Consider the following 13,268-nt stretch of genomic DNA (forward strand, 5'->3'; position numbering starts at 1 on the left):
AGTATCAGCTTCCCCTTCGTTTGCTCGGCCTGCTGAAAGCGCAGATCTCGGGCACACGGCTCAGGTGGGAAAGCTGGGCAATAAGATATACATTAGCACAGCACCAGCAAGCTGCAATAGGATCATAGAATCATAGCATTGCCTAGGTTGGAAGGGACCCTTCAGATCACAGCAGCTGCCAATATACGCTACAAATTCACACGCTTGAAGCAGTCGCTAAAAAAACCTCACAAAAACAAAAGAAAAACCAAAAAACACCTCTCCGACCAAAATAACCCCCAATTGGACTTGTCTAGATCATGTAAAATGGAGTTTTAGGCCAGCTCTGCTTGGCCCCGGCGGCACGCTGCTTGCGGATGCAAACTCACGCTCTCCTCGCTGGGAGGTTTGCCAAAGCGAAGGAGGCAGGACTGAGTTCACAGAGCAGGACATTGTCCCCCCATCGAAACCGGCAGCGGGGCAGGATTAACCTAATTTGTAGCTACCTTGGCTGGAGCGGCCGCCCATTGTTCCTCATACACGCTCTCGTGAAGCTTAGTTAAATAAACCACCGCAAAATTATACTTGAAAAGTGCGTTTCCTTAACGGGGTTCAGCTATTAGACGCTGGAGTGCTGCGGCCGTTCACCGCGGTGGTTCCTTTCCATGCAGCTTGTGGAGACCTTGGGCAGCTTTTGGGGAGGAAAGAGGCAGCACAAGATACAGCTCTTGCTGTCAAAAAGTAAAATTCAGCCAATTTCCAAAACAGATTCTCCCAGGGCTTATTTCCAAAAGATCTCGCCTCTCCTCTCCACACATCCCAACAGCTTGACCCTAAGCCTCCAAGAAGTTAAACCCGGGTTGACGGAGGAAGACAAGCATTTCGCCTTTCGTGTTATCTTTTAATAAAAGATAGAAGGCACGAGGCTTTGCCACCACCGAGGGTAAAACCTCCGGCTGATCCGTATGTGGATCCCGTTTCAAAAACAAACAACCCACTTGGGACTGGCGGGGAGCCAGCCTGCGGGATTGCCTTTTAAGACTCGCAGCTCAATAGGAAACCCCCGAGTATTTTGATCTGTTTTCATAACTGTAACAATTTCCATCCCTCGGCTTTGCAGCGTATTATCATTCCCTTCTTTCTAGCAAGTTAAAGAAACAGCCGGTACAAATGAAGGCAAAACAAGCACGGGTCGCTGCGGAGAAAATACGGCATTTCAAAAGATTTAGGAAAGACAAAAAAAAAAAAAACAAACAAAAAACCCAACACTACCCGTCTTAACTCCTGCCAAGAAACCATTACAGAGGATGGAGGCGCAGTGAAAGCCCCTTGAACGCTGCATTTCAACAGCAGTAACAACCACAGACCTCAGATCTATTGTGTAGCTTTATTTTTATAGGACCTATCATAGACTCTTTTACATAACTTAAATGATTATCAAATAATCTCCTGTACACAATGAGACCGAGCCGCACTGCTTTCCGAGCTTTGACACATTCCTGGAAGAAATCCAACGGTCTGTAGGAATCACATCGCCGCAGTGGCTACAGTACATTTTTGTCCCGAACTTATGCCATCAATTAACTTACGTAGTGCTGTAAATTGCTGTTTGCAAGATCCTGCAAGACATCATTGTTAAAATTTCAGGACACTGAGTTTTGGTAGCAGCATTTATAATTTTGCTTCACTCTGATGATTTTTTTTCCCTTGGGTTTTTTTTTTTTTTTCCTTGCCTTTGTGTCCTCAGCTGAACATCCGCCAGCACTCGGGATGCAGGCGAGCCTGGGAAACGTTTAAATGCCCCGCAAGAGCTGACCGAGTTTTACTTTTAGGCAGAAATCATTTACAAGAGGTCACGGCTGCCTTCAGGAAGAGCAGCCCCCGTCGCAACGTGGCATAAGCCAGGTCCCCCGAGCCGCCTGTGCCTCCAGCACGACAAAAACCCGACCCCTAAGGAAGGCTACGGAAAGGTAGTCACCGGCCGCTAGAAAAACACCTGAAAAACCCGATATTTCACATTTTATTGGCAGCGCCTCCCAAACGGCGGGAGGGGGCGGCTCGCAAGGCGGAATCCTGCGGGAGCCGTGGCTCCGGGTGGAGGGGGGGGACACGAGGGGACACACACACAAGGGGAGCCCCCAGCCCCACGCATGAGGTCCCCGCTCTCCCCCCCTCTCCCGAGCGTCCGTCAGGTCCCCGCGGGTGGGACAATGTCCCCCTCGCGTCCCCCCCCCCCACCCCATTCCCTCGGGTCGGGGCGGGGGGTCCGAGCCCTCCGGCGCCTCCCTACAGCCCGGGGTACGCGGGGCGGTGGTAGCCGGGGCCGTAGTCGTAGGGCACCTGCGGGGGGGGCAGCGGGCACTCCGGGAAGAAGGGGGCGAAGCCCGCCGGCAGCTGCCCGCCGGGCTCCTCGCCACCCGCCCCGGGGACCGGCTCCCCGCCGCCGGGGTAGAGCGGGCGCAGCCCCTCGGACGGCGCCTTCTTGGGGGGGCTGCAGGGCCCGGCGGGGCTCCAGGGCGGCTCGGGGTAGAGCAGCCCCCCCAGCAGCGGGTGGTGGGCGACGGGCAGCGGGGCTTCGTAGAGGCCGTGCTCCATGCCCAGCTCGGCGGGCAGGCGGGGGGCGGCGGGGAAGGCGTCCGGCGGGGCGGCGTGCTCGCCCAGCAGCGCGCCGTACTCGGGGGCCAGCAGCTCGAAGAACTCGGTCGCCTCCCCGCCGCTTTTCTCCGGCTCCTTGGCCCCCGGCGGCGGCCCGCGGGGGGCGGCGGGGGGCAGCGCCGGCTCCGTGAAGAAGGAGGGCGGCAGGTTGCGGTCCCGCAGCGGCACCTTCCGACCGCCGCCCCCGGCCCCGCCGCCGCCCGCCCCGCCGCCCCCCGCCGCCCCGCCGCCGCCCGCCGCCTCCCCGCCGCCCGCCGCCGCGTCCCGGCCCTGCTGCAGGGAGCCGAAGAGGGCGGCCAGGCTCTTGCTCTGGAGGCTGCTGGCCGCCTGCGAGGCCTCCCGGCGCGGCGGGGGCTTGGCGGGGCAGGCGGCGGGCGGGGAGGCGGCGGCGGGGGGCGGCGGAGCGGGCGGCGGCGGGGCGGCGGCGGCGATGATGCCGGTGCAGCGCTTGATCTGCTTCTGCAGGTACTTCCTATGGTTCACCTTCCGCTTGGACTTCACCGGCTTGTCCAGCGCCAGCTTGATGTTGCTGGAGGCCGAGTCGATGAAGCTCAGCAGGTCCCTGGTGGCTTCTTTAAAGTCCCCCGCCTCGCCCCCGCCGCCGCCCTCGTAGCCCTTCTCCAGGTCGGCATAGCCCAGGAGGCCGCCGGCGGCGGGGAAGCAGAAGGAGAGGAGGTGGTGGGGGCTGAGCAGGGCGGCTGGCACGGCCATGGCCGGCGGCCGGGCGCCGCCGCCCCGAGCTCCGCAGGGCTGCGCCGGGCGGGCGGGCGGCGGCGGCGGCGGGGAAAAGGCGGCGGGCGGGGGAGGAGGAGGGCTCAGGAGCGGGGCTGGACCCGGCCCTCCCCGCCTCCCCGGCGGGCAACTGGGGGCCGGGCCGGGCCGGCTGCACCCACCCCCCCGGCCGGGGACACCGGCAGCGGCGGAGGGGCGGGACGGGCATCGCTCCCGGGACGGGTACACACACCCCGGGACAGGTACACACACCCCCGGAACAGGTACACACACCCCCGGGACAGATACGCACCTCCCCGGGACGGGTACACACACCCCGGGACGGGTACACCCCCGCGGGACAGGTACACACACCCCCGGAACAGGTACACACACCCCCGGGACAGATACACACCTCCCCGGGACGGGTACACACACCCCGGGACAGGTACACACCTCCCCGGGACAGGTACACACACCCCCGGGACAGATACACCCCCGCGGGACAGGTAAATGCACACCCCAAGACTGGTACACGCACCCCCGGGTTAGGTACACAGTCCTCTGTACAGGCACACGTACCCTGGGACAGGTACTTACCCCCCAGGACTGGTACTTACCCCCACCAGGAGAGGTGCACACACACCCAGGACAGGTACACAGCCCCCGCGACAGGTACCCACACCCCCTGGGGCAGGCACACTCCCTGGGACAGGTACAGCCCCCCCGGGACGGGTACCCACACCCCCCAGGACTGCTACACTGCATCCCCCGACCAGATACACACACCCGCTCTGGACCAGGTACACAGCATCCCCCGGATCAGTGTGACCCCCGTCACTAGCGTGCAGCCACCCCCAGCGCTGTCCCCCCACCCCTACGACTCGCTCAGCGCCAGAGGTGTTCCTCTGCCCGGGGCCAGGCCCGCGGGGCTGGGTCACCTGCGGGGCTCCAGGTGCAGGGGCACGGAGACACGCTCTTGCTCGGACACCTGCCAGGATGCACGAGCCTAAATTAATTTGCAAAGGGATTTATTTTTTTCTTTCTAAGCTCATTGCTGTGCACGTTACCCAGCATATTGTATTTTCCTAGTCGGGTCAAGTCCTGAGAAAATCCAGCGCTGTGACCCAGTAGAGATTTCAAATGACTGCGCTGCATTCAGTTAAAACTGAAGATTTTTTACTTGCATGGGTTTAGCGAAGCAGCGGTATAAATCTTCCGTATGGAAGGTAAAAAAGTAGTGAAACAGCTACTGAAAGTACTGATAACAGCTCCTGAAGCAACTATCTTCTCTTTTCTGGGGGGAAAAGGTATTTATTTGGTTGATTTTCCTTTAGAAAACTCTTACATTTGTGCAGAAAAACCTCAACCCTTTGAGCTCTAGATTTGTTTTCAGTGATTTCATACATCCAAATATGAATAAAGACATGTCTCATTTTCACTGAAATCAAGTGAGTTTTCTTGGTCTGCATCAGTTCATTAGAAATGCAGCACTCTTGTGTTGGAAGGAAAAAACAGAAAGCAAAAGTCTGCAGAAGAAAAGGGAAACGGCCTCCTAAGGCTGCACTTAGTGGTTAAAAAAAAAAGGAAAAATCAGCCAAGTTCACCTCGCTGTGGTGTCAAACGCTTGTTGAATGCGAAGCAAGGATGGCAAGGAGAAAAGAGGAGAAAGCACATATTTCATGAGAGGGGAAAAAAAAGGCTCAAAATCCTCTACAAAACAGAAATGCTGGTTTTCTGGGTGTCTCACCGGTGTCCCAGCAGGGTCCCAGCAGGGTCCCAGCAGGGTCCCAGCAGCAGGAAGAGCGTCGTGGTCCCAGGCATGGCCTTGGCTCCGGTGCCGGCGCATCCGGACTGGATCTCCTTGGAAAACCTCAGTCTCGTTTTTTGGGGAGCTGCTCTGAGCACAACTGTGTAATTGAAGCAAAAGCAAAATGCTGGTAGGCAGAGGGGCTATGGGAAGTCTGTATATCTCTGCATCTCCCAGTGAGCGTGTATACGTAGGAGGGGGAGTTAAACCACTTAGCTCAAGTACGACTGACAGGGATCAACTACCCAAACCTCTACCCTGGGGTCCTCTCAAGCCCCGTCAAGCTTTGCAGCCTGCTCCGAGCGCCCTTATTGATGGGCAAACGTAAAGAACGACGTATATATCCCCTGTGTGCTCCACCGGCTCGTTTTGCATCCACTCTGAGGTCACTTCAAGCTGCACACGGGCCACGGCAGCAGGCCGGTTGGGACCATTTCTTCCTGAGCAACGTGGAATGACTCTGTAATGGCGCAGCAACTAAGCTGTCCTCAAGCTGGTATCTGCTCCAGCGTTACAGCGGTAATATCTGATAGTCCGTCTAATGGGGGTTGTTAATGAGTCTGGGTGGTATTATATGCAGAGTGGCTAAATATCCGGTGGCTTAGAGGGAAAAAAAAAAAGCTGAAAGCCCTGGCTTCTCTTCTGTAAGGCTGAATTCATTCAATTAAACAGCTTTGAGAGCTCAGCTACGGTTTAGCGGGAGACTTTATTGCCTCCTAAAAATTGGAGAGTATTAAAACAATTGTCAGGCATGCAAAGGAAAGTTTGCATTCAGTTGTGCTAAGCAGCCAAATTTACATATTCTCAACCAGATCTGGAGATTTAGAAAGCCTTCATAATTGCATTAAACATGCTTATTCTCCGTGTTCTCTCAAGCAGAGCTGATTACCCCGAGTTGGGCAATGCCTGGAGGGAAATTTGCTAAGCCACATGATGTCAACAACTTGCAAAGAAACTTAATTTTTCCAAGGAAACGGCGGTTTGGTTATTCCTGCGAAACGTCTCTCTCTCCCAGCGGCTCCACGAGCCAGCGCTTGTCTTCTGCCCGTGCTCCTTCAGGATGAGGATGCTCAGCCCGCGCAGGGTGGCTCTCACGCCCCGCCAGCGATCCACCTCGGCTCGCTGGCAAGGTCTAATGTCCGGGAAGTGCTGGGATTAGATCCACAAAATAACTCCAAACCCCAGGCAAAACCCTTCGCAAGAACAATTTGTTATCCTTACAAGGAGGCCAGAAAGGAGAGCGCAGCTTACACACAGAGGACAGCCTCGCACAGCTGAGGACCACGTTACGGTGCCAGCACTTCTGTGGAGCAGCTCCTCACGGGAGGCAGTTGCAGAAGCTGAATCCGCCCTCCTGACGCTCGCGGGATCGCTCATCTCGGTGTCCGGCACCAGGGTAAATCCTCTGCAAGGCAGGGGCAGGATCCCACTAGGATCCAACCTGAAGGAAACATCTCGTGCTGTGCCCCGTCACTAAAAGAGGGTGGATTCGGGCTGATATAAGGAAGACATTTTTTACACTGAGGGTGGTGAGACACTGGCCCAGGTTGCCCAGAGAGGTGGGAGATGCCCCATCCCTGGAAACATTCCAGGTCCGGTTGGATGGGGCTGAGCAACCTGGTCTAGTTGAAGATGTCCCTGCTCATTGCAGGGGGTTGGACTAGGTGGCCTTTAGAGGTCCCTTCCAACCCAACACATTCTATGATTCCATGATTCTACGTCCCTGCTCATGGCAGGGGGGTAGGACTAGATGGCCTTTAGAAGTCCCTCCCAACCCAAACCATTCCATGATTCCGTGATCGCTAGCAAAACCTTCCCTTGGGGAAGGCAAACCGAATCCAGCACCCAGCCCAGCCCTCACAACTCACAACACCCATTTTCCTTTCGCCGCGGCATCGGGAAGGCAGCGTGGAAGTTAGAAAATCCCTGTGACAGGGGAGGGAGCACGTTGGGGTTTTTTTCCCGGCCCGGTTGTAGGGCCCGTATGGTTATCGAGTTATGGGAAAATCTGGCTGCCCAAACAGGTGTCACCGCTCACAACCTACGGTCTCATTTCCTGATCGCGTCTTAATCGGCGAGTTGGTTGTGAAAGTTGATTTCTTGCACATTCTTATATCAGTGGGAATTTCTGCCCTTCCCTGACAAGTATTATGGGCAGCCTTTGACATACAGCCCTACGGGACCTAAATAGGCTGCTATTCTTTCCCTACGCTGAAAGGGAGCTTTGTGCCAGGGATTCATTAAACTGCACTGCACAGCCCTTCATAAATGGGCTCAATAATGAACAGTCGATTTAACTGGAAAAGCTGCTGGAGCTGTTAAATTAAAGGGAAATAAAGTGCACTTCAGGCTCAGTCTGCCAGAAGAAAATGTTGACCTAAAAAAAAAAAAAAAATCTTCATTTTACTGAATCTCTTGCAAACAGGCTAAAATCTTCAGGGAGTTTATACTTGCAAGAGTGGGAAAGATTTTAAAACATACCGGTTTGCTTCCCCACTAATAAAGAAAGAAAAATTGACAATAAAATATTCAGTAAAATCAGGAGGAGGGATGAAAGGCATATTCCGCTTAAGCCAAATTTAAGGCACTTAACCTGAATTCAGAGTAAGGGTGTAGATATTCGATTGTGGGACTTCTGTAGGTCCAGTCCTCACCTGCCTTAACTCACGGTAGAGCCCTTCAGATGATGCACGGTCACGCGTGTGCCTGTACAGCTTGTGCCTTTGCAGTCTTGCCTTCTTAGAGATGCTATTTTCTTCGGATGAACTTATCAGTGGACACAGGACTGCAGACTTGGCACCCTGCAAACGAAGCCCTGTGTTCCTCTTGCAGCTCCTGGGCGCCGTTGTCTCAGTTTCCCTTCCCCTCTTTCAGTCGCCGAGGGCGTTTCATGTCCTCCTGGGATACGTTGCCTCCAGGAGAAAGGGCAAAGCAGGCTTTGGTGGCTCTGCCGGCACCGGTGAGTGGGTGACAGGTTTGCACTGCATCACATTGGAAAGAGATGAGGAAGGGTAAAGCACAAAGCCGTGTTGGTCTGTGGGATCAGCACTCCACAAGGAAATCCCGGGAAGGCCCTCCTGGTCCTTGCCCAGGCTGCGCTGAGCTCCGAGATGCCGCTGGAGATTTCTGGGTTTCAGCGATGTATTGCTGAGCTAGAGACAGGTGTCTGAGGGGGACTTTAAACATTTAACTTGAGGTTTTTTTATATGCTTATTTTAAGAAATCATGAAAAAAAAAACATATAAGGTTTAGAACTGGAAAAGAAATAGTGGGTCGGTTCAAGCCCTCGTCCAATCAACTTCATATATCCAAAGTTTCCACTGGAATCAAGTTCATAAATTCATCAGGGGCAGACTTTATTCCCTGTTTGCCAGTATTCTGTGAAATCTTGGGGATTTACACAGCCCAGACCTGCCGCGTCCTGTTCTGGGATCACGTTGCTCATCAGTCAATGGCCGATTCGCCCACGTGAGGAGTGGAGGACTCAGATGAAACATGGCCCACACATGGGGGGACTACATTTAATCTTCTGGAGGAATAGGAAAGTCCGTCATTCGGCTGAGCCTGACCCCACTTTTGGTGTTAGAAGAGTGGAATTCCTTATTTCAGTGGGGTTAGGCCAGCATAAAACTGGGGTTATTTAGTGGCGGATCAGCTCTTCCGCCTTGTTCTCCCTCATCTGAGCAGTCGTAAATACTGTTCCACAGCTGAGTTATGCACTTCATATATGATATATCGTGAAGGAAACCTATCTGTGGGAAGGTAGAGTGGAAGCTTAAGCACAACAAGGCCAGAAGAAGCATGCAATGGGGAAGGGACCATGTCCAAATCTAATTCCTGGGGCAGCTCATCTGAAAACAAACCTCAGCACTAGCTTAAAAAACCTTGCGTTGCTTTCACTGTTTCAGACTGTAGCTGGGTTTTCATTATATAGACTTCCCAGTAGGAGAAATGGCTCATCTTCATGCTATTGTGACTTTGTTCAAACCTATATAATTTTAAAGGTGACGGCAGCAGGCTTTCAGTTCTTCACTGAAGTTGCCTTCAGTCGGTTAAATATTTTTTCATACTCTCTGAAAACATGAGCATTCAGGAAGAATATTAGCTGTAATATATCTGTCTCATACCTAAATTTTGCATAATTATTTATGGCTTGATTAAAAATGACCTGGTACAGATCAAAATCCCACAAAAGTTGCGAAAACACGAACTTGTCTGCCACAAAAATAATGCGTTTGGTAAGTCTTGCGGGCTGCTTTCTTGAAGGCGTATTGCTGGGGGCTCTCTGTCACCACGACAAGAGCTGTGCAAAACCCACCACTTGCCTCTTCAGAAAAGAGTTTTGGGGAGTGGAAGTTGTGATTTCGTTTCATTAAGCCCTGCTCATAGTCCGGCACTTGGCTACCGGTAGAAATACTCATTGAGGAAACACAGACAGACACATGAAAAGAATAAGAAAGGAAATCACTTTCTTATTGAGAAGTTGCACTAGATGGCCTTTCAAAGTCCCTTCCAACCCAAACTATTCTATATTTTTTTCATATTATTTTTTCCCTCAGTCCTTGTGTATTCCTTGAAATTTGCAGAGTTTTACCTTCACTCAAAGACATTTCTGCAGGCAAATGTGTGGTTTTGAGATCAAACTTACTTTATTTTCACTAGTTGTGCAGGGTGCTGCTTGGAATTGCTTCGCTGGGTGGAAATGAAATGTGAAATGCAAACAAATAGCAACCAATGTCAAGCACTGTCTTGTTTGCCGCGCACTATCCTTCCACTAATCTCTGCTTGACAGGAACCAGTTTATTTGGTCTCATGGTTCCTGACAGGCTTTGCGGGAGGTGCTGCATGGCTTTGGGGAGGACAGGAGCTCCTCAAGTCTTGCATGATGCCAACAGTGAGGATTTAGCAAATGCTGCAAAATAATCTTCATGTATCTCAAAATGGTCACTGAAACCGGTGGCACCGAGGTGTTTCTCAGAGGTCCAGCCATGCGCCATCCACGACATGGGGAGAGCACAGGAGGGCTGGGTGCTGTGCGCTCCGTGGTCATGCACAGCTTGGCACTCGTGTTTCAGAAAGAAGTCTGCTCATTTGTTATTTTTGCTCTGAAGTAAGGACCTGGTCCAACTCCAGTGAAGCCATTTCCACTGACTTTCACTGAGTGATGAATAATTCCAATTAATGAACCTAATTTTCAGAATCGCTGAGCATCAGCGACTCCTGTGACTCTGATGAGGCAGTCCCTGTCTCTTGGCTCTTAATTTGCAAATAACCAATTTTCTTGAGCCAGGAATCACAGAATCAGAATCACAGAGTGGTAGGGGTTGGAAGGGCCCTCTGGAGATCACCCAGTCCCACCCCCTGCCAGAGCAGGGTCACCCACAGCAGGTGGCACAGGAACGCGTCCAGGTGGGTTTGGAATGTCTCCAGAGACGGAGACTCCCCCACCTCTCTGGGCAGCCTGTGCCAGGGCTCTGCCACCCTCACAGCAAAGAAGTTCCTCCTCATGTTGAGGTGGAACTTCCTATGCTCAAGTTTGTGCCCGTTACCTCTTGTCCTGTTGCTGGGCACCACTGAGACGATCCAGGCCCCGTCCTCCTGACACCCACCCTTTCAGTATTTATAAGTGTTGATAAGGTCCCCCCTCAGTTGTCTTTTTTCCAGACTGAAGAGACCCAAATCCCACAGTCTTTCCTCATAAGAGACGTGCTCCAGTCCCTTGATCATGTTTGTAGCCCTCCACTGGACTGTCTCCAGTAGTTCCCTGACCTTCTTGAACTGGGGAGCCCAGAACTGGACACAGCACTCCAGGAAATCCCATGCCAAAATCTTCATACGACATGTGGCATCTTCCCTCTGTGTAGCCATGAGCTAAACTCTGAATGTCCTTCCAGCTCTCCCGTGGCCTGGGCTCAGCCCTCTCTCCCACTCCAGGTGGCTCTCGACGATGCTTCAACCATGCTGGAGAGCCCCTGGCCTGGAGGTGACTTCAGGCACGCACAACTGCAGCAATGCTGTCATAACTCTTCTTATGCCTTTATGTCTCTTCAACAAACCTGGTGCAGCTCAGCTGATGGATCTGTAACGTGATGACGCTGGCAACAAGGTGGCCTCTGCCTCTGGAAGCTGCTCCGGTGCCATCTCCTCTGTGTCCACACCAGGGAGAGAGCTGGGGCTCGGGTCCTGAAATGGTGGGAGCAGCATGACCCCATGGCAGACAACAACAGAGCCCAGTCCTCACAGGTATTTACCTAAAGGAATATTTTTTTTTCTGGTGTGTTACAATTGTTATATTTGCAGCATGAGGTCATCTTTAAAAATGTTATGTCACAGCATCTAAATGGTTAAACCCTATTTATTTCCAAGAATATTTTATTTTTCATAAAAAAGCACAGCTGTGTAATTTTTAATTATTTTTCATTGAAAGTGCTATCAAAACTGCGACCAGTTTTGCCTGTTGAAAATTGCCCATTAGAAAGCTCCAAGCATTTTTCGAGAAGCTTAACTAGACGGGCAAATAGGGTTTTTCTACTCCCAGCCTTACCACCCATCCACTGCAGCGCTGGGCTGCTCTGAGGAGGCCTCTGAGAGCCGGAGCTGGACCAGGAGCGTGTTTTTGCCAGGGTGACTTGAAGATCTGAGAGATCCATGTCCAAAAAACCCATCAGGTGTAGGACAGCTGATGCCCCTTGACGAGTTGCTGCGGGGAAATCCGAACGTTAAATGAATCCTGTGATCTCCTGATACCAGCACCAAGTTTATCAAGTCCCTTTATTTTTTTTTCACCATTTATTTTCTCCCCTGATGAGGTATGTATGTCTGCAGGGTGTTTAGTCCCATCAGGAGCAGGAATTGGTCCCAAGACCCCTCTCTTACAGCAAAAATAACCTTCTCGGTGGTGCAGCACAGTCTGCAGGCTGAGATGGCCACCGGTCTGCGGGACCTGGGGACAGGAGGAGTCCCTGCTCCTGCACAAGGTGCTTCTTTGGCCCACCCTTGGCCCTGATACCTTCTCCCATGGAAAGCCCCAGACCCTAAATCTGCACAACACAAGCGTCAGCCACCCAGGTCGACCTCTGGATCGCAATGGGATTACTCTCATGCTTAGATTTGGGTGTATCTTGCTGAAGGTAAGACTTTATTCACAGCAAGAGGGGTTCAAGACCATTCTGTGGCACGCAGCTGCTTTCAGATGTTCCTAGGATTTGTTAAGAGTTTAAATCCTAATATCTTACCTGTCTATAAATTATCTAGATAAACATATAATAAATCATTATACACATATATACCCGCAGTGGGAGCACAGGAGCTTAGAAGCGTGGTCTGGGTTTGTGGTTAGGAGCTTTGCATACAGCATATACACATAGGCTAAAAATACTGTAAAAAAAAAAAACCAGGCTGTTTTAGAAAGCTGTAGATAACAAAAATGTTGGATTTTCGGTTACCAGCAGTGTTTTCTTAACCAGATGTTTTCAGTCTTTTCTTAACAGAGCCACTCGCAGATTGTTCCCTGAATTATTTCATGTTTAGAAATGGTGTCTTGTTAAAAGGGAGAGGGAGACGGAGGGAGCGAGTCGCACAAACTGCCATTATCATGCAAATGGCCCCAGAGGAAAAAGGACAGTGAAAATGATAGCACTGATCTAATTATCTGCAGGCCAATATAGCTAAGTCACTGAAAGAGGCCCACAGAAAAGGCTGCCACAGAAACACAAAAAACAGCCAGAAAACAATAAGGAACTTAGCAACAGTATAAAAACGGACTTCTTTCTGTGCACAAAGACTAGTTTTATGAGCATTTTTCTTGCTTTCAGTTTGCAGAAAAGGTTAGAGCACATTTTAAATTCTATGCCAGGATTGCCCCCCACCACCCCCGCTCCCCACCCCAGCCCCTAAAGATCCTTTGGCATGCCGTCATATCGCCGCGCGCCCGGCGGTGGGAACGCGGCCGCTGCTGCTTGGCATGTCTGAACCACCATGCGTGTTGGGGGCTGCCGAGTCCATGCTAGGTGGATTTTGGTCATGGCCTTCTCGGGGGCTTGGGTTTTGATCAAGATATTCAAGCTTTGCCCTTTTTTCTGTGCTCTTTTGGTGCTGCCAGGGGGTTCCCAGC

At 52.2% G+C, this 13,268-nt stretch overlaps 1 protein-coding gene across 1 annotated transcript; it reads right to left on the reverse strand.

Moving 5' to 3' along the window:
• Nucleotides 1-935: 935 nt before the first annotated feature.
• Nucleotides 936-3,398, reverse strand: FAM181B (family with sequence similarity 181 member B). The gene has a single exon (XM_054211691.1). The coding sequence runs from the start codon at nt 3,343-3,345 to the stop codon at nt 2,266-2,268; it is 1,080 nt and encodes a 359-aa protein (XP_054067666.1). The 5' UTR covers nt 3,346-3,398; the 3' UTR covers nt 936-2,265.
• Between the last annotated feature and the right edge of the window lie 9,870 nt (nt 3,399-13,268).

Source organism: Rissa tridactyla, chromosome 1 (genome assembly GCF_028500815.1).
Source record: "Rissa tridactyla isolate bRisTri1 chromosome 1, bRisTri1.patW.cur.20221130, whole genome shotgun sequence".
Lineage (NCBI taxonomy): Eukaryota > Metazoa > Chordata > Aves > Charadriiformes > Laridae > Rissa > Rissa tridactyla.

Excerpts from the sequence above, each read along its gene's own strand:
- FAM181B (XM_054211691.1), bottom strand. The coding sequence starts at position 3,345 with ATGGCCGTGCCAGCCGCCCTGCTCAGCCCCCACCACCTCCTCTCCTTC.